The sequence below is a fragment of the Cherax quadricarinatus genome, chromosome 19 (genome assembly GCF_038502225.1).
Source record: "Cherax quadricarinatus isolate ZL_2023a chromosome 19, ASM3850222v1, whole genome shotgun sequence".
Classification (NCBI taxonomy): domain Eukaryota; kingdom Metazoa; phylum Arthropoda; class Malacostraca; order Decapoda; family Parastacidae; genus Cherax; species Cherax quadricarinatus.
Genome location: NC_091310.1, coordinates 44,210,566 through 44,234,866, shown reverse-complemented (window position 1 = coordinate 44,234,866; position 24,301 = coordinate 44,210,566). Strand labels below are relative to the sequence as shown.

At 38.8% G+C, this 24,301-nt stretch overlaps 1 protein-coding gene across 2 annotated transcripts in view; it reads left to right on the top strand.

Moving 5' to 3' along the window:
• The first annotated feature begins 2,329 nt into the window (after positions 1–2,329).
• Positions 2,330–24,301, top strand: part of nej (nejire) — a 465,387-nt gene continuing 443,415 nt past the window's right edge. For both annotated transcript variants that reach the window (XM_070086767.1, XM_070086766.1), the window contains exon 1: positions 2,330–2,858. In XM_070086767.1, coding sequence (XP_069942868.1) covers positions 2,780–2,858 — 79 coding nt within the window. In that variant the 5' untranslated portion in view covers positions 2,330–2,779. The remainder of the gene's footprint in view (positions 2,859–24,301) is intronic.

The following is a 24,301-nucleotide window of genomic DNA, read 5'->3' as shown; positions in this document are numbered from 1 at the left end:
AAGACCCATGTGCAACAGTTAGGTATCTTTATACCGAAACGTTTCTCAGTGGTTGCAGTCTTTCTTCTACTAGTTGGATGCGCTTCACCTTTGACAGTAAGTCTCCATACTGTAGCTTCAACTTCACATTGTTCCAGACTATGGAGCAAAATTCTTCTTTCGGCTGAGGGACTGACCACCTCAAAACTACATCTTCAAGGGTGATGGGATGATTACATCGTCTTACTGCTTCTGCTAACTCTTCTGTACTCGACTGAAGAAGCGTACTATGTAGGCGAAACGTTTCGGAGTAAAGACACTATTGCACATGTATCTTATCAAACTTCGCTGTGTAATGTATCCTGTGACCCGTCGTTTGACGTTCTTGCCTTTCCTCAGTCATTGGTGACTTGACAATGGCTCACTGAGACGTTGTTTATTATTAATTATTAATTAAAAAAGCAAGGGAAATCGCTCAACCCGTGTGTTACACAACGCCTGGGAAATGTAAAGCAATTAGGTTTGATTCGAGGAAAGGAAGGTTACCTGCAATGCCTTGGATCAAGAGCCTTTCTTAAAGCATTCACCATTTACTACATCCTAAGAGGTGTTTTTCGTTAACCGAGCTGTATAAGAAAGTATAGAACATGATGAAGATGATGATAAAGATAGTGAAGATGTGAAGATGATGATGATGTTGAAGATGATGATGATGATGATGAAGATGGTGAAGATGATGTGATGGTGAAGATGATGATGATGGTGAAGATGAAGATGTGAAGATGATGTGGTGAAGATGATAAAGAGGATGGTGAAAATGATAAAGAAGATGAAGATGATGAAGATGAAGGTAATGATGAAGCTGAAGATGGTGAAGATGATGATGATGGTGAAGATGAAGATGGTGAAGATGATGATGATGGTGAAGATGAAGATGGTGAAGATGATGATAAGGATGAAGATGAAGATTATGATGATGACGATGATGGAGAGCGACAACAACAACAACAAGACGAAGTAAAATATGATGAGTAAGAAGGCGAAGAAGAAAAAGAACAAAAACATGATAACATCAACAACAGCAGCAACATCAACAAAAGCCATCAACAACAAAGACAACTACATTACATCAACAACACCAACGTTATCAAAACCTATAACTACATCACAACAATATCATCAACAATAGCAACATCAACAAAAACAACAATATCAATAACATAAAAAATACCATCAACATCAACAACAAAAATAAAGAAATTATAGAAAAAAGTGGAAAAGGAAGATTAAGAATATATATATATATATATATATATATATATATATATATATATATATATATATATATATATAATATATATATATATATATATATATATATATATATATATGTATGTATATATATATATATATATATATATATATATATATATATATATATATATATATATATATATATATATATATATATGTGTGTGTATATATATTATATATATATTTATATTATATATATATTCATTATATGTATATATATGTATATATATATGTATATATATAATCATATATGTATCTATATATATGTATATATATGTATATATATATATATATATATATATAATATATATATATTATATATATATATATATATATATAATATATATATATATGTATGTGTGTATGTATGTGTGTATGTATGTGTGTGTGTGTGTGTGTGTGTGTGTGTGTGTGTGTGTGTGTGTGTGTGTGTGTGTGTGGTGTGTATATAAGAGAGGTAGAGGAGAGAGTGTATGGGTTACCCGCCCTTTAACTCGCAACCTGTACGATCAGCTGATTTGCGATCTCTTCCTGCTATAGGACTTGTTTTATCTTTACCACTTAATAAATGGGTTAATTCTGTACTCAGGTGTTATGCCTTGATCTTAATCTATAATACTGAAAGATTCCTCATTATCAATATGGTTTATTTTGTTAAAAGTGGTTGTAGTCATGTATTGTTACTAAAAATTCATTTTTAATAGAATTAGAGGGTTTAATAAGTATTTCCAGGTGTTTCCTTGGTACTTCATAATGCTTTTGTTGTCTGGATGTTGCTGATGAGTGAGTAATTGGTGTATATTTAAATATGGCGGGTATTAAGAGTGTTGCGCAGAGAAGATGCTGAGGCTGGCTACTCGGCGGGCCGCAGTCAGCTTTACAACTATTAACACTCGGATTCCCTCGGCTCCAATGACGTCACTCTCGGTTTCTGTGCAACAACCAGTCAACGTCGAGATTTGAGGCACGTGACTCAAACGGACCAATGAGGTGGCAGGATTCGCGCAGCTACACTCGCTCCCAAACTCTCTGACAAGCGTAGAAAAAGTTTTCACTGTGAGCCGCCATTTTGGTTTGACTACTACTCGGCGCAAAATATTTTTGTCGCCGAATAATATGCCTTTGTGTTAATATGGACGGCTTATTTTACGACACCGGTGTAGCAGGAAGCATTTCCTGTATATATAAGTATAGAGAATGTGAAAAAGTATAAGGATGTTGTTGTGTTTGGCGCGGGAAGTGTGGAGACAGCGGTCAGTGAAGCTGCAGAGCTCAGTTGTGAAATCCCACCAAGGAGATGTCTGCCTCGCAAAGTTACAATTTTCCCGGCGATCCGTGGCTTATGGCCACTTAGAGTGCGGTGATAGTGTTATCGAGTAGTAATGATGCAATGTGAGTGGCGCGGGGACGCTGGAAGCTCAGGGTTGAGTGTAAAAGTGGTGTGTAGTGTTGGTTGTGTGTTGAGCGCGGTGTAAACAAGGACGCCATGGCTGAGCAGCAGCTGGGCAGTGAGCCCCCTAACAAGCGGGCCAAGATGGACGCCTTCCCCACATCTGACCCCACCGGTAAGCCCACTTCTCCATCCATCATGCCCTAAATCGTTCGATATAAAACACCATTTGAGGTATTTACTGCTGGCAGGGAGTAAAATAAGTGTCCCACCTGAGTGTTGCTACCTGGGCTGGGAGGTTGTGTTGGAGACAGCCTCACACCCACGCCCACACCACCCCACGCCCACACCACCCCACGCCCACATCACCAACAACCACCTACAATATAAATTATTTTCCCACCAGTCCAACTCGAAAATGGGCGTGATAGACCCAGAATTACCGCACTTGAGATATTTGTTATTGTTGTTATACCTTTATTGACATCACTCGTGTGTTGTCTACATTTTTTTTTGTTCATGGAACTAGTACCACAGTATATTATTCAACACAAATCTACCTAAAGTTATCAACTACGATTGTGTGAATAGTTTTTTCAAGGACTTTCATGAAAACAAGACATGTCAAAATGTATTGTTGTGAATGTGACTCGTCACATGTGGGATGTGGAAGTATTATTATTTACTTCCAAAAAGGGCATTAAGTGATAAGCATTACATACATTGATAACGTGTATTAGTATTTTACATAAATTATTCAATATTTATTTTCATATAAATCCAAAACATTTAGAACTGTGTGACTTGATATTTCTGAGTTTTCATGTCCATTTTTTTTTTACTATAAAGAAAGAATATCTGTAAAGGATACATATAATCTACTGTAATAAGAAGTTGCTGTGAATACTGGATTTAATGTGAACTTCAGCTGCTATTTTATGATGGACTCATGAGTTTCTAAAGACTAATGTTTGTCATTCAGATTTTCAAGTTCCTTATATTGAGCTACCTTAAGTTACAGTATTTGTCATTTTTGGTAAATAATATATTTGCGTAATGTTTTTTGCTATTCAACTAATTTGGTCACTGATCATGGAAAAACACGTCTATACACAATTCAAAAGCAAACAGAATTATGATTGGACAAATTTAGATTTAGAAAGGATATAGGGAAGTACTGATTTGGCAGTAGTTATAGATGCATGGAACAAACTTCCAGGTAACTTTTTTTGAAGCAACAACTCTGGGTAACTTTAAATATAGGTTGGATGGGCATATGAGTGGGTGTGGTTAGGTGTGAATTGGACCTGCCTAGCTTTAGCTAATAGTCCTACTGCAGTGCTCCACTGTTATAGCTATTCTTATGCTAACCATGTTTATAAAAGGAAAGATATATGTAATATAAACAAACAAGACAAAATAATGTATATACAGATGGCACAGATTTGAGATAGTTAACATGACTCACGAAATCGTATTGACATGATTGCAAACGAAGTTTTGAGACTCTGACTGCAGGTTCAAACCCCACACGTGGTATGGTTTGAGATAGTTAAAGATTGATTATTGTGAAGGAAGTTGCAATTCTTAATGACAACTTTTTTTTTTACTTTAAAAACTGCCTATCTATAGTGTTTACAATTTGGAATCAAAATAAGTATTTCATCTTCACAACTGAGGGGAGTTCGCTTTAGGGGTATGATATGGTGGAGAGATTAGTCACCAGTGGGAGGTTGCCTGGCCCTCCCTCTTCATTCCATGGTCTTGAGTACCATCTGGACCATTGAGAGGGCTCTGTCCTTGGGCGTGGTACCCCTCCCAGGGACTCGACGTGGCCCAGGCGTGCCTCTGTTTGGGCCGCTCCAGACTAATGGTTGCCTCCCCCACATGTAGGTGGGGTCTCTGCCAGCTAGATATGGTGGAACATTTTCTTCTTTTTCTTCTTTTTAATAGGGCTGGCTATGATCTCCATATCCATTGTGAGATTCTGTCCCTCATCTGCACCTTTCTTAAGGCTTTGGAAGAAGTCACCAAACTGTAGCATCTCTCACCATTGTTCTCCAGACTTCTATTCCATCTCCTATAGGGGTTGTCACACCCCCTACTATCCCCTCATGATTGAGAACTTGTTAATCCCCAGGAGCTGGGAGGTAGGGCTCAATACAGCTCATATAGTGGCATCCCTTACCAACCCCAACAATAACAAGAAGGAAACTTGAATGGGTATAAAGAATATAGCTACATCAATTATTGTGCTACTGTTGATGGTTTTTTCATACATCTAAGCTTATTATGAAACATTTTAAAGTGAAACATATACGTTCACATGTTTTAAAATAATAATAATGGATAAACCAATAATATTTTGGGATATTAAATCATAATGTCTGAATATCAGTGATCTTGCCAACGTTCCCAAGGCATCTATTGTTAAGTAAAAGGACACAAGTGCAACTAATGTGACATTTATTGTGGCAACGTTTCGCTCTCCAGGAGCTTTATCAAGCCACTCATATGGCTTGATAAAGCTCCTGGAGAGCGAAACGTTGCCACAATAAATGTCACATTAGTTGCACTTGTGTCCTTTTACTTTACATATTGTCGGTAATTCTACCAACTTTATTACAGCATCTATTGTTCATGATAAATCTTTGAGGATTTCCATAGGGCAAAGAGTTTTGTATATAAATTTAATAAAATTATTGACAAGCACTAACCTAATATACCATAATTTAACCTAAAACTAAAATTATACTTGTTGGGTAATGCATGGTTATATTTTGCAAAGTCACTAACCTTCCTGCCTGGATAACTCACTGACATCAGTGACTTGAAAATTCATTGACTTCTTGGGATGCCAGTTATCATAGGAGTTCTGGTTAGCAGAAATATAAAGTCAGGGCAACTGTATAAGTGCTTGCAATAAAGCTATCAAGAAGTATGGATAACAGTATTCCTCATGCTTTTCTCCATCTTTATACGTATATCCGTGGTAAGACCTCAACTTTCTTGTGCCTTGAATATTCTATGGAGGAGGAGCCTATACATAGGAATCATCCCACACTCCTTAGAAACCACTGACATAACCCCACTTCAAAAAGGTGGCAAAAAACAAAAGAAAAACTATGAACTATAGACAGATTATGCAGAGCCAGGAATAAATAAAGGAGGTATAAATAATGTGCCTAGCATGGGCCAGTAGGCCTTCTGAAATGGTTGAATGTGAGTAGGACCTGCCTAGCATGGGCCAGGCCAGTAGGCCTGGTGAAGTACTCTAGTCTTGTCATATATTGGTTGGGTGTAAGACCTGCTTAGCATGAGCCATTAGGTCTAAGGTAGTGAGAAGAGTGGGATTTCATGGACCAGTAGGTATACAGCAATGCACCTTCATTCTTTTGCTCCTACCTACCCTTTTCATTATTTTGATTTTTTATATAATTTTTGGGGATTGTATATGCTTATAAAACATGGGGTATAACTAGGGACATTTATAAACAAAAAATGCAGTTTATGATCAGTAATATCTGGTAGTTCTTGAAGACAGTCAGGGGGGGTCTGTTGGTTACCCCCTTATGAATGAAGGGAGGACAACTGGGCTATAGTGTTTTTGTTGGATTTTGTGCAGCTATCACTGACTGGGATGCAGGGGTATTGACCCCTGAAACACTCCAGGTAGATGTGTGGCAGGAAGTATCTGCTACCATCATCACCTACCACTGATATTGCTTGCCAGCATTGGTAAAAATACAGCAGTGTATTACCAGGCATTAGATGAGCTTTCTACTATATAAGTATGACCAAAATAACAACTCCTTATCTTGTGATTGTAATGTGAAAATGATCAAAATTACAACTTTGATATACCTTTGATGCATTCTGAGAGTTTTTTTTCTACTTTTGGAGTTTGACCATGGGCCAGGCTCATCTGTTACTTGTTTGGCCAACCAGGCTGTTGCTGGCTGACCCACTGACCCATATATTAATCACAGTCTCGTTGATCTGGCACCTGGTAAAGACACTTGTCTAATTTCCTTTTGAAGACTTGTACACATGTCCCAGCAGTGTTTCTGATATCTTCTGGTAAAATGTTGAATAGTCTTGGGCCATGGATGTTGATGAAGTGTTCCCTTATTGTGTCCACTGTGCCCCTGCTTTTCATTGGGTTTATTTTGCACTTTCTCCCCTATCTCTCACTCCAGTATGTTATGGTAATGTGCGGATTTGGGACAAAGCCCTCGTGTACTTTCCGTGTATACGTATAATATCACGTATCTCTTTATCTCTCCTCCACTCCAATGAGTACATATTTAAGCCATACTATGTTGATCGCACCTTTTCTCGTCCAGTGAGTAAAGTTAAGCAACATTGGGTTTGATTGGTACAGTACTTGGATGGGTGACCGCCTGGGAACACCAAATGCTGTTGGCATCATTGTTTCAAGGACTCCAGTGGAAATTAGTAATTTTGTCTGAGTATTTTGGGTTATCCTAAGTAATTTACACTATGATAATTGTACTTATGTGTACCTGTGCCTGAATAAACTTACTTAATTCCCAGTAATTTAAATGTTTTTTTGACAAAGTACTGTATCTCAGGTTATAGCATCCTGTTCTTGTTGGGTGTAAGGGTTACAAGGGCCCAAGAAACTCAAAGTCTACCTCACTGCTATAGATTAACTACCAGAATGCTATTGTAAATATAAACCATTTAATTCATGCTAATAAAGTAGAACCCCAGTATCCACAGATTTGGTTTCCGCGTTTACGGTTATCCACGGTTTACCGTGACCCAAAAATAACCCTTAATTTTGTTTAATAATGTCCTCAAAGTGCAAAAGTAGTGATAGCTGCAGTTCTTCAGATCCTAAGAGAAGCCATGAAGTGCTTCCCATTAGTGAAAAAGTGCTAATTCTCAACTTATTGTGTGTAATTTATCAATTAAACCTTTTCATATGTATGTATGCAAATGAAAAACGACATATATAGGATTCACAACTATCATCAGTTTTGGGTGTGCATGGTAGGCCTTGGAACATATCACCTGCGGATATGGGGGGACTACTGTATTGTAATTTTACTTAAATAAAATATCAGTACACTGCCATAATAATATAATGGAGTGAGAGAGATTGGAGGATGTGTAAAATAAACCCAGTGAAAAGCAAGGATGCCATGGGTACTATAAGAGAATATTGTATCAACATCCATTAGCCCAGACTGTTTTAACACTGCCACAAGATATCAGACACTTTGAAAAAGTGTAGTAGAAGTTTTCAAGAGGAAATTGGACATTACTTCTACCAAGTGCCATATCAACTAGGCTGTGATGAATGTGGGGCCAGTAGCCCACCTGGCATCACAGCCTGGTTGATCAGGCAAGTACCTAGTAAAGCTGGCCTAGGGCTGGGCTTTGGGAGCAGGGAGAAGAGGGCAAGGGGAATGGAGAGAAGAGGAAGTGTAAACGTTGTACATTCTGCCTGCTCCAAGGCTGGGCTCTGGGAGTACAAAAACTCTCGAAACTCATGCAGTCATATTGCAATTTTGTGAGTCGTCAAAAGTATAAACAGTGGACCCCCGGTTCACGTTATTAATCTGTTCCTGAGAGCTCATCGTAAAGCAAAATTATCGGAAAGCGAATCAATTTTCCCCATAAGAAATAATGGAAATCAATTTAATCCGTGCAAGACATCCAAAAGTATGAAAAAAAAGCTTTTACCACATGAAATATTAAGTTTAATGCAATAGAATAATTACAATAACAATAATAACAATAGAATAATCACAATAGAATAATTGACACTTACCTTTAATGAAGATCTGGTGATGATTGATGGGATGGGAGGAGGGGAAAGTGTCGAAGTTTTTAATGTTTAGAAGGGGAATCACTGTTTTGTAATCACAGTTGCACCTTTTGCAAGAACAGCTTCCTTGATTGCCGTTTTCCTGCTCACTATAGTAGAGATGGTTGATTGGGATTTACTATACAACTTGGCCAGGTCCGACACACGCACTCCACTTTCATACTTTGCAATTATCTCTTTCTTCATTTCAATAGTCATTAGCACCCTTGGTCTCGATGGGTTAGCACTAGAAGCTTTCTTGGGGCCCATGGTGACTTATTTTGCAGAAACAAGCACCAAAAACAGTGATAATATGGATAGTATGGAATGTACCGAATGTATCCTTAGATGCGCGCACACTGGCTGGCTTGTAAACACTGGCACACACGGGACAGTTCAGGCCACACGTGGACACGTCTCGTACGAATCGTATTGCATACCGGGTTTTGTAACAGGAACCGAGGCAAATTTTTTGCGATATAATGCTTAGGATACCGGATTTATCGGATACCGATGACTTCGCGAACCGGGGGTCCACTGTATATCAGAGAATACCAGTTTGTCAGCTAAACTGATGCTCAGTGTAGCTGTATGAAGCAGGTACTGTTGTATGCATTGTATCCAAGTTCCTCTCATTTTTAACCCTGATTATGTAAATGAAGGTTGGACAACAATATGAAAATGCTGGTTGGAGTGTAGTAAAAAGATACCTATGTACAATTCAGGATATTTATTAAAGGAAACATTTCACCATGAATGATTGAAGAAGAAGCTCATGGCAAAACATTTCCTTTACAAATGTCCTGAACTGTAAATGAGTGTCTTTTTACCACAGCTTGTATAATCACCTTACCATTTACTTCCACTGGTGGTAGTGACAGACAGGTGCAGAACATGAGAACCTGGAATCTGACTCGTTTATCACAAAATACAAGCTTAGCAGACAAACTGATGCACAATATATATTGTATATTCCTGGTATATATACAGTAGGTGTATACAGTAGGGCCCCGCTTTACGGCGTTCCACTAATACGGCGATGTCAAATTATGACCAAAATTTGCTATACGGCATGTGGTCTTTCAAATATGGCGCCCCCACCCGGTTTGTTTACATTCTCCGTGACCACATCCATTATGTCTGGAAACTTTCCAAAATTTCAAGTGTTTTATAGTTATTATGTATTTTATATGTACTCTGATAATTATACTTATGTGTACCTGTACCTAAATATACTTACACACTATGCTGGTGTGCAGGTACACATTAAAATCGCTAAGTCTCTATCTACTCATGACGCCAATACTACGTAATAATAATCACTCTTGGGCATACTAAATGTCTTATTTTACATTAATATAGGCATTTTCATTAATCCAGCTATGATATTTTCCTCAAAATTATATATGAAACCCATTACATAGCATATAAACATGATACATACACTCAGAATAAAAATTGATGTAAATATAAGATTTGTTTACAAAGCAGCTGTGTAGGTAGTGTCGGAAGAATTACGTTTTCTCTAGTCAAACTGGGGGATAACTGTAGAAAAATGTTATTTTTGTATGCCTTTACTCTATATATAGCAATTCACGACCCTTGTGGGTTTAGTGCTTTTTATTATTATTATCTTCATTCACTCTAAAAATGGTGTGTTGCTGTTTGTTTATTCTGAACTAACTTGTACAACTTGTACACAGTGTTAGAGTATTTGTATTGTGAGGTAATTATTATTATAATAAAAAAATATTGAATTAAATGTTTTACAAACTTACAAATGTACGTGAATGAACTAAAAGTAGACACATATTAATACGCATTTATTTCGCCTGATCAAGTGATCGCCCACTACCTGTTCAGTTTGTGTTCTTACACTGTCTCAACTCTGTATCTCGTTCTCTCTCTCGTTTACTCTTTCGTTAACTAGTTGGCTCTCATTGACGATGGCGTCTAAGGTTAGCTGTGATAAAAAGAGAAGTCGTAAGCCTCTTGCTTTAAGTGCCAAGTTAGAGGATGATGGTGTGCCATTCTGATTTTATTCAATAAACACCCTGCCACTTACCTCTCACACATTAATATTAATATTTTAAGGTAAGTAATAAGTGTACTCTGTGTGTATCTTACCTTTTATTTTGTTTTTAATGCCTATTTCTATTGCTAACTTAATATAAGTTAGTGTAAACTTGTTGTCTGGCATTTATTGCATATTTTATATGTGCTCTGATAATAATACTTGTGGATCTGTGTGGTAGCCGGGTGGAGGGACAACATTACGTTTTCTCTGCTCAGCCATCAGAGAAAAGTATATGAATCTGCGTTTGGCCCAGCCACTCCCCACTCCGCTTATGTTTACAATTTTCGGCATGAATTATTCATTACTTCTACCTTCGTTTATGATGGCATCTAAAGGTAGTTGTTAGAAATGATTAAATTCAGTGAACAAGGCATGTCGATGCTAATAATATGGCTCTGGGCCACAGTGTAGGTAGCCAGTAGGTGTAGTCCAAGCGGGCTACACCTACCGGCTACCTACACTGACTTCCTACAAATAAATATACTCTCCTCTCTTCCTATATTAAGACTACACATATTTTAAGGTTAATAATGAGTGTACTGTATGTGTATTTTACCTCTCTGGGATGTTTCAAATATCGTATATTAAGTATGAGACGGAGAGCCAGGGCTACCTACACCTGGGCTACCTGCACCTGACTTCCGACATATAAGTACTACTCACCCCTCTCTCCCTACATTAAGATTACAAATACTTTAAGATAAGTAATCAGTGTACTGTGAATGTATTTTACTTCGTGTGTTTTTAATGCCTCGTTCTATTACTAACTTAATATAATTTAGTGTAAACTTGTTGTCTGGCATTTATATGCATTTATAAATGAAAAAAAAATGGCATTCTGAATTCCGGCGATGTCTGCTTTCTGGCGACAGCCTGGAACCTAACTCGCCGTATAAGTGGGGCCCTACTGTACTAGACTATATTCACATCTCTAATTCCTCTCATTTTACCACATTATGCATTGGCTGCTATGCAGGAAATGGTTAATTGAGTTGCATCTGTTAATTAAACCTGTGACTCATGTAGTGATAAACACTTTGCGTATACAAGAGGGTCCCACTTATTATTATTAATTATTACCATTGACATAGCGTGTTCACTGAGTTTAGTAATTTCTACAACTACCCTTAGATACCATCATAAACGAGAAAGAATGAGAGATGCCAAGAATGTAAACAAATAGACGAACATACCAACTAACCCCTTTACAGTGAACTTCTTTTGTACTTTTTCTATTCTTTCCTCTTTTTCTTCCTCTTGCAAGTGCTGTCGTGCTTCCAGTTTTGTCTTATACTATGAGGTGCACAATAAAGTACAAATTTATAGACGAAATATATAGTCTTGGAGATTGCTTGACGCTGAGATGCTGCACTGCTGTTAAAACAACCAAAGTTCTTGTACAGCATACAATACTGACTGGTAGGAGAGCTGTCTGTAAGTCGGAGTGGTTGTTAAGCATGTAGGTCATTAAGTGAGGAGTGCCTATGTGTACAGTATAATGTTTTTTAATACAGCCTCTCCTCGCTTAGCGAAGTACTCGTTTACCAACGGCTTGGACTTACGATGGGCTCTCTGACCAATATGCATACCTAAATAATGTATATTAGAGTTGATTTCCTCTGTTCTGTTTATCACAATATACAGTACGCTACTGTATAAACATTTAAAAATACAGTAGGGTCCCGCTTTATGGCGTTTTTGCCTTATGGTGTTCCACTAATATGGCAGTTTTGCGTGCCACCTGGTTTGTTTACATTCTCCATGAGCACCGTGTCTCTCCATTATGTTTGGAAACTTTCAAAAATTTGAAGTGTTTTAAAGTTATTTCATATTTTATATATACTTGTGTAACTGTATCTAAGTAAACTTACTGCTGGCATGCAGGTACACATTAAAATCACTAAAGAGTGTCTTATTAGTCTTGAAGATGCCATATTAATAATAATGACAATAATAACACAGTAATCACTCTGAGGTGCATTAAATGTCATATAAAACATTAATATAGACATTTTGCTTAATCCATCAATATGTTTTCAAAATTATATAATCAACACATTACGTAAAATATAAACATGATTATCATACCCACAGAATAAATTAACATAAATATGAGATTTTTTCTGGTCGGCTTGCCGGACTGAACTAAAACCATACGCGTTCAGCTGGTTTGTTTACATAACTCGTGTCTGTCCTCTCTCATTTACTCATTCTCTCTTGTTTATTCGTTTAATCTCGTTTACTCACCTCTCACCCTAAATTAAGACTACAAATATTTTAAGGTAAGTACAGCCTCACTTCACTAAACAACGCAGTTCTGTTCCCAAGACCACGTCGGTATATACTATAATGGCAGTGGGTTTGTGTCAACCATCGTTGATAATGTTTTAACCCTTTCAGGGTCCGTCCCGTAGATCTACGGCTGGTCGGTGAGTGTCCAAACCGTAGATCTACGCCAAAATTCTAGCGCCGTCAAATTTAGCGCGAAAGCGCTCATAGGCCTACATATGAGAGAATGGGTCTGCGCCGTGGGTGTGCGCCGTAAACAAAAAATCTAGGCGCCTGCATAGCATTGTGGGAACGCCGGCTCAGTCACCCTTGTTCACCATGTCTCGTCGCAAGTCAGCTCTCACTCCCCGGAAAATTGGGACTCTCCTCTTCCTGTCTGATAGTTCTGACACTGATGGAAGTGGAAATGAAGACGAATTCTACGGCTTTGATAAGTTAGTGACCGAAAATAATGACCAGGATATCGATAATAGTGCAGAAAACCCTGACGATCCTCGACCTTCTACCTCTGGTGTGGGCACTCGTGACTCACGGTCGGGTGTTCCTAAACGTAAGAGAAAACTAATATTTTCCCGTGGCCTGGCCTCTGACTTCAGTAATGACGATGATTCTGACGTGGATTGTGATTTTATTGCGCTCGACGATCATTCGAGTAGTGATAGTGAGGAAACATATTCACCAGTGAAGCGTCGGTATGTTCGCCGCCGCATGCGCTCGGGTAGTGTACCCTATGCTGTGCCCAGGGGACGGAGTTCATCCCGGAGTACATCCCGGAGTACATCCCGTGGCCCTACACCCGTTTTAGGTAGTGATAGTGAGGATGATGTGGCTACACTTGGCATGGATGGGCCACAGACATCAGTGGATGGTGTTAGTGGGGCTGGTGGTGGTAGTGGCACCGCCATGCGTGACTCGCTGTGCCACGCGGGAACCCACGCTGCTGACTCGTCAGTTCAAGGACAAAGCGGAGCGTCACCCACCAGCCCGCCACAACCACCCGTACAACCAGCCTATGATGTCCAGTATCCACCAGCAAACCGTATCTGGGATTGGCAGCAAAATCCCAATTTTGTTCCCAGCCCTCACCACTTTGATGACTCGCAAAGTGGAATTCTACCTACCTGTCCCCTTGGAACCACGGCCAATGAACTGGAATTCTTTGAATTATTCTTTGACCAGCCATTGATGGAAATTATTGTCAGGGAAAGTAATAAGTATTTTCAGTACACCATGGCAAATACGATCTTATCACCACAGTCAAGACTACACAGGTGGAAAGAGACGACTGTTGCAGAAATGTATTTGCTTTTTGCAACAATAATGCTTATGCCTCACGTCTATAAGCATAATATAAAAGCATACTGGTCCACAGATCGGCTAATTTGTACCCCATCCTTCAGTGAAATAATACCAGTGAACAGGTTTATCTTACTGTTACGTATGTTGCACTTCTCTGACAAAACCAGGCCTGACAGAAGTGACAGGTTATACAAGATTAGAAATGTTTTCATGTATCTCAAACAAAAGTTCAGGATATACTTTTATCCATTCAAGAATCTTGTAATTGACGAGTCTTTGATTTTGTTCAAAGGTAGACTGTCATTCAAGCAGTATATACCGAGCAAGAGGAACCGCTTTGGTATAAAATTGTTTGTACTCTGTGATTGTGACAGTGGCCTGGTGTTGGATATTGTTGTATACACGGGTAGTAAAACATTGAAAGATACCAAGATGTTATTGGGTATATCAGGTGACGTAGTGAGAAACATGATGGCACCTTATCTTGGTAAGGGCCATACATTATATACCGATAACTGGTACACAAGCCCATTACTCAGTGATTTCATGCGAGTGAACAAGACAGATGTGTGTGGCACAGTGCGTTCTAATCGTAAACATATGCCCAGGCTCAACGCAGGTGTTCGTGGTGATGACGTGCAGGTGTTTACTGCCAATGACATCATGGCATTACGGTGGCATGACAAACGAGATGTCACATTGTTGACAACCATTCACCGTAATGAAATGCAAGACAGTGGCAAAGTTGATCGAGTGACTAATGAACGTATTCGAAAACCAGTGACAGTGATTGATTATACACAAAACATGCGCTTGGTTGACAAGTGTGACATGCAGATTGGTTTTGTTGACTGTGTTCGTAAGAGTTACAAGTTACATGAAAACTTTTCTTCCATCTCATGGACATTTCAATGCTGAATGCATATAATATGTACCAAATAAAGACTGGTAACAGACCACCGTATGGTGAATTTTGTTTGTCTGTTGTCAGACAACTCATAATGAAGTACCAGGTAACAACACCTGCAATACAACATGGTCCTCGAATTAATCACAATATACCCAAGCGTTTGAGAAGAGAAGGTGATCATTTCATAATACAGCTTCCTTCAACTCAAAAGAAATTTGCTCAGAAGAGATGCATTGTCTGTGCACAAACAAAACGACGGCAACAAAGACGCAAAGACACTCGGTTTATGTGTGAGGAATGTAAGGTGCCTCTGTGCATGGTGCCTTGTTTCAAGGAGTTCCACAAGCTCCAGCAGTTCTAAAACCATGTCCAGTGATTGTAAATATGTAAATATATGATAGAACATTAGTATTATACAATATTTGTGCATGTTTATTGTAATAAACAACAGTGGTAAACAATAATATGATAATAACTTTAGTGCGGTTATTGTGTTCAATACAGTGAGTTTATATATATACATTATATACAGTATTGGTCTCTCAGGCCCCAAATGTTAGTAGGAATAGAAAAAAATTGGAAAAGAAAAGAAAAAACAACTAAAACAACAAAATAATATAATACGCGTATGTGGAATTCGTCGATGTTGCCGCCACCACATCATTTTCTACAAACTTCTTGGCACTGTATCTCGGTAAGTACTGATCAGATTCTAATTTTTTTTGTTTTATTACCTTCACAAAAATATGCTCTTTAATTCTGTAAGAAAAAATAATTTTTTTTTTTTTCAAAATTTCTTGGACACTGGTGCGTGACTTCAGATTTTGGCCTTGGACCCTGAAAGGGTTAATGTCGTCTTTACACCATTTATAACATTTCTCGTATATTTTTAAATGTTTATACAGCACTGTACTGTATATTGTAATAAACAGAATAGAGGAAATCAGCTCTAGTATACATTATTTAGGTATGCATACTGATCAGAGAGCCCATCGTAAGTCCGAGTAGTTGGTAAATGAGTTTGTCGCTAAGTGAGGAGAGGCTGTAATGAGTGCACTCTATGTGCATTTTATCGCTCTAGGGCGCTTTAAATGCTTAGTATATAATGTGTGAATGGGGTGGCCGGATGGGGTTACGAGACCTACCTACCTACCCTACTATTCACCTTACGCCCTATACAGTAGGGTCCCGCTTTATGGCTTTCTGCTAGTACGGCGATTTTGAATTATGACCCAAATTTGCTTTACGGCAAGCAGTCTTTTAAATACAGTGCACCCCACCCAGTTTGTTTACATTCTCCATGAGTACAACTCTATTATATCTAGAAATTTTTCCAGAATTTCAAGTGTTTTAAAGTTATTGCATATTTTATATGTACAGTGGTACCCCCGCATTTTGTATAGCACCCAACTCGAACAATTATGTGAGTGTATTATTATAAGTGCTTTTGTAAGTGTATTTTTGGGGGTCTGAAATGGACTAATCTAATTTACAGTATGTATTCCTTATGGGAACAAATTCATTCGGTAACGGCACTCAGACAGCCTTCTGGAATGAATTATGGCCGAAACTTGGGGTACCACTGTACTCTGATAATTATACTTATGTGTAGTACCTGTACCTAAATATACTTACACACTGTGCTGGCAAGTAGGTACACATTAAAATCACTAAGAGTCTCTCTACTCTTGAAGACACCATATTAATAATAATAATAACCTCTTGGGCGCATTAAATGTCATATATTATGTTAATATAGACACTTCCATTAATCCATCTGATATTTTTTTTCAAAATTATATAATAAACGCACTACATAACATATAATCATGATACATACACCCACAGTATAATAATTGACATAAAAATGAGATTTCTTTACCAAATGGTTTGTAGGAGTCGGAAGAATTAAGTTTTCTCATGTCAAACACCAGTAACTTAACTAGAAATTTATTCCTTTCATATGCCTTCACTCTGTCTATAGCTATTCACGACCCTTGTGGGTTTAGCGCTTCTTTTTTATTATGATTATAATAACTTGTAATAATAATAACAACTTGTAATAATAATACAGTGGTCCCTCAATAATCGTCCATAATCCATTCTTGGAAGTGGGACTATTATCGAAATAGACGATTTTCGAATCAATTTTCCCCATAAGAAATAATGTAAATGCAATTAATCCGTTCCTGACACCCAGAGGTATTAAAACAAAAAATTTTTTTACATAAAATATAGATGTAGTACATAAACAATACAGTGGCACATGATGAATGAAACATTAACAGAATAACACTTACCTTTATTGGCGATTCTTCTTTGTGTATGGAAGACTGGAGAAGGAGACAGATTGGATTATTTACTGTTTGGAAGGGAAATCCCTTCCATCAACACCTCGGGTACCAATTGCTTTTCTGGGGTTACTTCTCTTCTCTGTTTCTTAATGCCACTAGGACCAGCTTGAGAGTCATTGGAGTCCTGTCTCACAAAAAAACTGTCCAGAGAGCTCTGTTTCTGGCGTCTCTTTAAAACTTCCCTAAAATGGGCCAAGACTCTGTCGCTGTACAAGTTGCCGATATGGCTTGCAACATCCTTCTCAGGATGATGTTTCTCCATAAATCTTTCCATCCTACCGTACATTTCAAAAATCTCCTTAATTTCTGAAAAAGGCACCTTCCATCTCTCTTCCTCCTCCTCTGCAGCAAGATTCTGAGCTGCGATCTGTTGCTGTTCCTGCTGAAGCTCTTGCAGCTCCTCAGTGGTTAGCTCTTCGTTGTGGTCCTCCACCAACTCTTCCACATCCTCCAAACTCACATCCAACCCCATGGAACTCCCCAGTGTGACAATAGAGTTCACAACTGACAGGCTCATCAGGGGCTGCCTCAAACCCTTCAAAATCCCTCTTGTGGACACACACTGGCCACAATTTTCTCCAAGCAGAGTTCAAAGTCCTGGTAGTCACTCCCTCCCAAGCCTTACCTATAAGGCTTATGCAGTGGGGAATACTGAAGTGTTCTTTCCAAAAATCTCTTAAGAGTCAAGTGAGTGTCTGAGGTCACATTAAAGCACCTTTCAAACATTGCTTTGGTGTAGAGTTTTTTAAAGTTTGAAATGGCTTGCTGGTCCATGGGCTGGAGGAGAGGAGTGGTATTCGGGGGCAAGAACATCCAAGTTTGGAGGATGAGCAGGTGCATTGTCCATTACTAGGTGGCACTTGAGAACCAATTTCTTTTCCAGGAAGTAATTCTTCACACTAGGGCCAAACACTTCATTGAACCACTCGATGAAAATGTCCCTTGTGACCCATGCCTTTATATTAGATCTCCAAAATGCACACAATTTACTCTTCATAACATTGTTTTTCTTGAACACACTGGGATTTTCAGAATGGTACACTAATAACGGCTTCACTTTGAAATCCCCACTAGCATTAGCACAGAACATGAGCGTCAGCCTGTCTTTCATAGGCTTGTGTCCTGGCAGTGCTTTTTCTTCCTGAGTAATGTAGGTCCTCTTTGGCATTTTCTTCCAAAAGAGGCCTGTTTCATCACAATTGAACACTTGTTCAGGTTTCAGTCCTTCAGCCTCTATGTACTCCTTGAATTCATGCACATATTTTTCAGCCGCTTTGTTGTCAGAACTGGCAGCCTCACCATGCCTTATCACACTGTGTATGCCAGCATGCTTCTTAAATCTCTCAAACCAGCCTTTGCTGGCCTTAAATTCACTCACATCACCACTAGTTGCAGCCAATTTACCAAATCGCCATGCAACTGCCTAGCCTTTTCACAAATAAGCGACGTCATAAGACTATCTCCTGCTAATTGTTTCTCGTTTATCCACACCAATAATAACTTCTCAACATCTTCGAGTACTGGTGATCTTATTTTTGTCAGCATGTTTACCCCCTTTGCAACAACAGCATCCTTGATTTCCTTTTTCTTGGCTATGATGGAAGATATGGTTGTACGGGATTTGTTATACATCCTGGCCAGTTTGCCCACACGTACGCCACTTTCATATTGTTCAACGATGTTTTTCTTAATTCAATCGTATTTCTCACCTTCTTTACCAAAGGCTTAGCACTAGGAGCTTTCTTTGGAGCCATGGTAGCTTATTTAGCACTTGCAAGCAATAAAATCAATAGAATGTTATGAAATATTTCGTAGGAGCAAGTGAAGGGACTGCCGCTCACTGGTAAACAATGGCACACTGGCTGGGAAGGAAGGCCCAGGCGGCTCAGAGCGTGAGTGCGCGTCCCGGACGAAGGACGATTAGCGAGTTAACAGACCATTTGCGAGCCAGTGTTTAGATGAAATAATGGGACTATTTCCGAAATGGACGACTTTCAGGCCGGACGATTATTGAGGGACCACTGTACCTTGTAATAATAATAACTTGTAATAATAATAACTTGTAATAATAATTTGTAGTAATAATAATAATAATAATAATTTGTGACAGCATCATTCCTTCTAAAAATTACATGAGAATGGAAGTGTGGATCTTTATTTATTCTACTGTATCAACGTGGAGACAACTTGAACACAATGTAAAGTGTTTGTATTATGTTATAATACAAACGTGTATGAACGAACACCAGACGTGTTCGCCTGGTTTGTTTACGTTACATGTGGGTGAGGTGGGGCGGGGGGAGGGCTGCCTTGGCTGGCTACCATACTTCCCAAACCTGTCTTCCTACAAATAAAACTTGCTTCACACCCTACATTAGGACTACAAATATTTTACAGTATGTAATGGGTGTGTTGTGTGTGTATTATACTTTTTATTGTTTTTAATACCTAGTTCTATTGCTATTTCAGGGTCGACAGGCCCTCTCCCAGACTTGTTCTCAGGGTTGCCAAAGTTTAAAAAAAATTTTTTTTTTCTTATGAAAAGATAGAGAATCTTTTCCCGATCATAATGACACCAAAAGTATGAAATTTGATGGAAAACTTAGGGAATGATGCTCTCGCGAAGTTAGTGGTCTCGACGATGTTTATGCATCGGTGATTTTGCCCACTTTGAGCCTTATTTTTGGCCAGTTCCAATGTACTAGTCGACAAAATTCATAACTATTTCGCTAGAACTCCATTTTTCTATCGAATGAGTACAAGAAACCACCCATTTACCGATTTCAACTATCCAATAAAGTGGTCAGAATTTAGCAATTTTGCCAATTTCACATAAATTTCAAAAGATGCCAATTTCCAAATAGGATCCAGAATAAACAAGAAAGACATTCCTGGCACTAAAATAACATTTCCTCTGTTCATTAGTCACATCCCCAGGCCCCTCTTACATTTCTTTTGCTTTCCACTTTGAATTTTTTATTCTCACAAAAGATAGAAGATTTACTGTTATGCAGACTACTGTATTAGTGTAGAAATGGTATAAATAATATCAGCGCACTTGTGAAAGAATATTAGATTCACCAGTTGACGTGTATTGAATGCGTGGCATGATTTGTTTACTTTTGAATTTTGGCAAAAATCGAATATTTCTGCTACTTTGAGCTCAATTTCAAGGTACTTTTCATTGTGAAACCAGTCAGAATCGTCACAATTTCTGTAATATGTCTTCCATTCTATAAAATAAGACCAGGAAAACTAGAATACAACCATAAATACCATACGAAAATACAGTGCAAAGTCGCTGTTTTAAGCCAAAAACACGGTCAGTTTTTTTTTTTTCTCATTACGCACTGTGTGCTACAGGATTTTTTTTATACTGTGCACACTGACCACATAGACCCATTCTTTCATATGGAGGCCTACCTGCTTTCTCTTGCTAGATTTGAGGGCGCTAGAATTTATGCATACTAGTATGTCAAAAACCCTGGTGCGTAAGCCGTACTAGTACGTCAGAAATCCTGAATGGGTTAATACAGTGGACCCTCAACCAACGGCTTTAATCCATTCCAGAGAGCTAGCCTTTAGTCGAATTAGCCGTTAGTCGAATTAATTTTCCCCATAAGAAATAATGGAAATCCAATTAATCTGTTCCAGACAGCCAAAAGTGTAAAAAAAAATATATATTTTTCTACACGAAATATACAGTGGACCCCCGGTTAACGATTTTAATCCGTGCAAGAGGGGTAATTGTTATGCGAAATAATCGTTATGTGAATGAATTTTCCCCATAAGAAATAATGGAAATAAAATTAATCCGTGCAAGACACCCAAAAGTATGAAAAAAAAATTTTTTTACCACATGAAATATTAATTTTAATACACACAAACTGAAAAAGGCATGCACACTTACATGACACTTACTTTTATTGAAGATCTGGTGATGATTGATGGGATGGGAGGAGGGGAGAGCATTATCTTCTTACTGTTTAGAAGGGGAATCCCCTTCCATTACGACTTGAGGTAGCAAGTCCTTTTCCGGGGTTACTTCCCTTCTTCTTTTAATGCCACTAGGACCAGCTTGAGAGTCACTGGACCTCTGTCGCACAACAAATCTGTCCATAGAGCTCTGTACCTCCCGTTCCTTTACGATTTGTCTAAAATGGGCCACAACATTGTCATTGAAATAGTCACCAGCACGGCTTGCAACAGCTGTGTCAGGGTGATTTTCATCCATAAAGGTTTGCAGTTCAACCCACTGTGCACACATTTCCTTAATCTTTGAAGTAGGCACAATGGATTCCACAACTGGCATAGGCTTCTCAGGGTTAGCCCCAAACCCTTCAAAATCTTTCTTAATTTCCATACTAATTCTCACCCTTTTTACCACAGGGTTGGCACTAGAAGCTTTCTTGGGGCCCATGGTCACTTATTTTCCAGAAACAGCACCGAAAACACTGTAATAATACGAAATATTCCGAGTGTATGCTTGGATGTTACCGCGGAGGCTGGCTGGTAAACAATGGGACGGGCGGCACATGTGAGGCTGGCTGAGGGCACATTGGACGCGTCTCGGACGAAAATCGGTGAGCGGGTTTTTAATCGGTATGCGCGGCAAAAATTTTGCGATAAAAGTAAGCGGTATGCGGAAAAATCGCTATGTGATGCCATCGTTATGCGGGGGTCCACTGTACATTTAATTACGCAGAAAACAATGAGACATGCCCAGTACATACTTAAATAAATACTAAAATGACACCTTTATTGAAGAGTATTGTTGAGTGATGAGACAGTTTTTCTTGAACACTCTGGGATTTTCACAGTGATACATGAGTAAAGGCTTCACTTTGCAGTCCCCACTAGCATTAGAACAAAACATGAGAGTTAGCCTGTCTTTCATAATCTTGTGTCCTGAGAGTGCCTTTTCTGCCTGAGTATTGAGTAATGTAGGTCCTGCTTGGCATTTTCTTCCAGAACAGGCCTGTTTCGTCACGGTTAAACACTTGTTGGGGTTGGAATTTTTCAGCTTCGCCCATGCCTTATCACACTGTGTATGTCACTATGATTCTTGAATCTCTCAAACCAACTTTTGCTGGTCTTGAATTCACCAATATGAGCACTAGTTCCAGGCATTTTTTCCTGTTCACCTGAGTGTTAGTCGACTGGTGTGGGTCGCATCCTGGGGGACAAGATTAAGGACCCCAATGGAAATAAGTTAGACAGTTCTTGATGATGCACTGACTTTCTTGGCTTATCCTGGGTGGCTAACCCTCTGGGGTTAATTGTTTCTCAGTATTCTCGATCAGCCACACCAACAACAGTCTCTCCACATCTTCAAGTAGTACAGCTGACCGTGGTGCAGCAGCTGATGGTGGTGCAGCAGCTGATGGTGGTGCAGCAACAGCTGACCGTGGTACGATAATATTTCCATAGTATTTCTCGCCCCTTTTTACCACAGGGTTAGCACTAGAAGCTTTCTTGGGGCCCTTGGTGGCTTATTTAGCAGTTACAAGCACTAAAAACACTGGAACAATACAAAATATATCACAGGTACACATGGAATCGACCACAATGGCTTGTAAACATTGGCACACTGAGTCTTGGAGTGGCTGGGCCCGCTCAGGCCGCGCTCCGGCTGCAGGGACACGTTTGGGACAAAAGCCGTTAGATGAGTTTTTCGCCGTTCGTAGAGCCATTTTTTTTATGCCAAAGGGCGCGGTTAGACGAATTTGCCGTTAGTCGATGCCACCGTTGGTCGGGGGTCCACTGTATATGCTAGTGTAAACTTGTTATCTGCCATTTATTTATATATGCATTTATAAGTGGGAAAAAATGGCGTTCAGCTTTTTGGCGATGTTTGCTTTCCAACAGTAGCCTGGAACCTAACCTGAGGTGTAAGTGGGGCCCTACTGTGTTAAGACCACTAAGACTACAAATATTTTAAGGTAAGTAATGTGTGTACACTATATGCATTTTATCGCTCTAGGGCTCTTTAACCCTTTCAGGGTTTCGGTCGTACTAGTACGGCTTACGCACCAGGGTTTTTGACGTACTAGTACGCCTAAATTCTAACGCCCTCACATCTAGTGAGAGAAAGCTGGTAAGCCTACATATGTAAGAATGGGTCTATGTGGTCAGTGTGTGCAGTATAAAAAAAAAAATCCTGCAGCACACAGTGCGTAATGAGAAAAAAAACTCTTTGACCGTGTTTTTGGATTAAAACAGCGACTTTGCACTGTATTTTCATATGGTATTTATTGTTGTATCCTAGTTTTCCTGGTCTCATTCTATAGAATGGAAGATGGAAGACATATTACAGAAATTGAGATGATTTTGACTGATTTTACAATGAAAAGTACCTTGAAATTGAGCTCAAAGTAACAGAAATGTTCGATTTTTACCAAAGTTCAAAAGTAAACAAATCATGCTAAGCGTCCAATACACGTCAACTGGTGAGTCTAATATTCTTTCACAAGTGCGCTGATATTATTTATACCATTTTTTACACTAACGCAGTAGTCATCATAACAGTAAATCTTCTATTTTTTGTGAGAATAAAAATTCGAAGTGGAAAGCAAAAGAATGTAAGAGGGGCATTGGGACGTGACTAATGAACAGAGGAAATGTCATTTTAGTGCCAGGAATGTCTTTCTTGTTTATTCTGGACCCTATTTGGAAATTGACATCTTTTGAAATTTGTGTGAAATTGGCAAAATTTCTAAATTCTGACCACTGTATTGGATAGTTGAAATCGGTAAATGGGTGGTTTCTTGCACTCATTCGATAGAAAAAAATGGAGTTCTAGTAAAATATTCATGATTTTGTCGACTAGTACAGTGGAATTGGCTGAAAA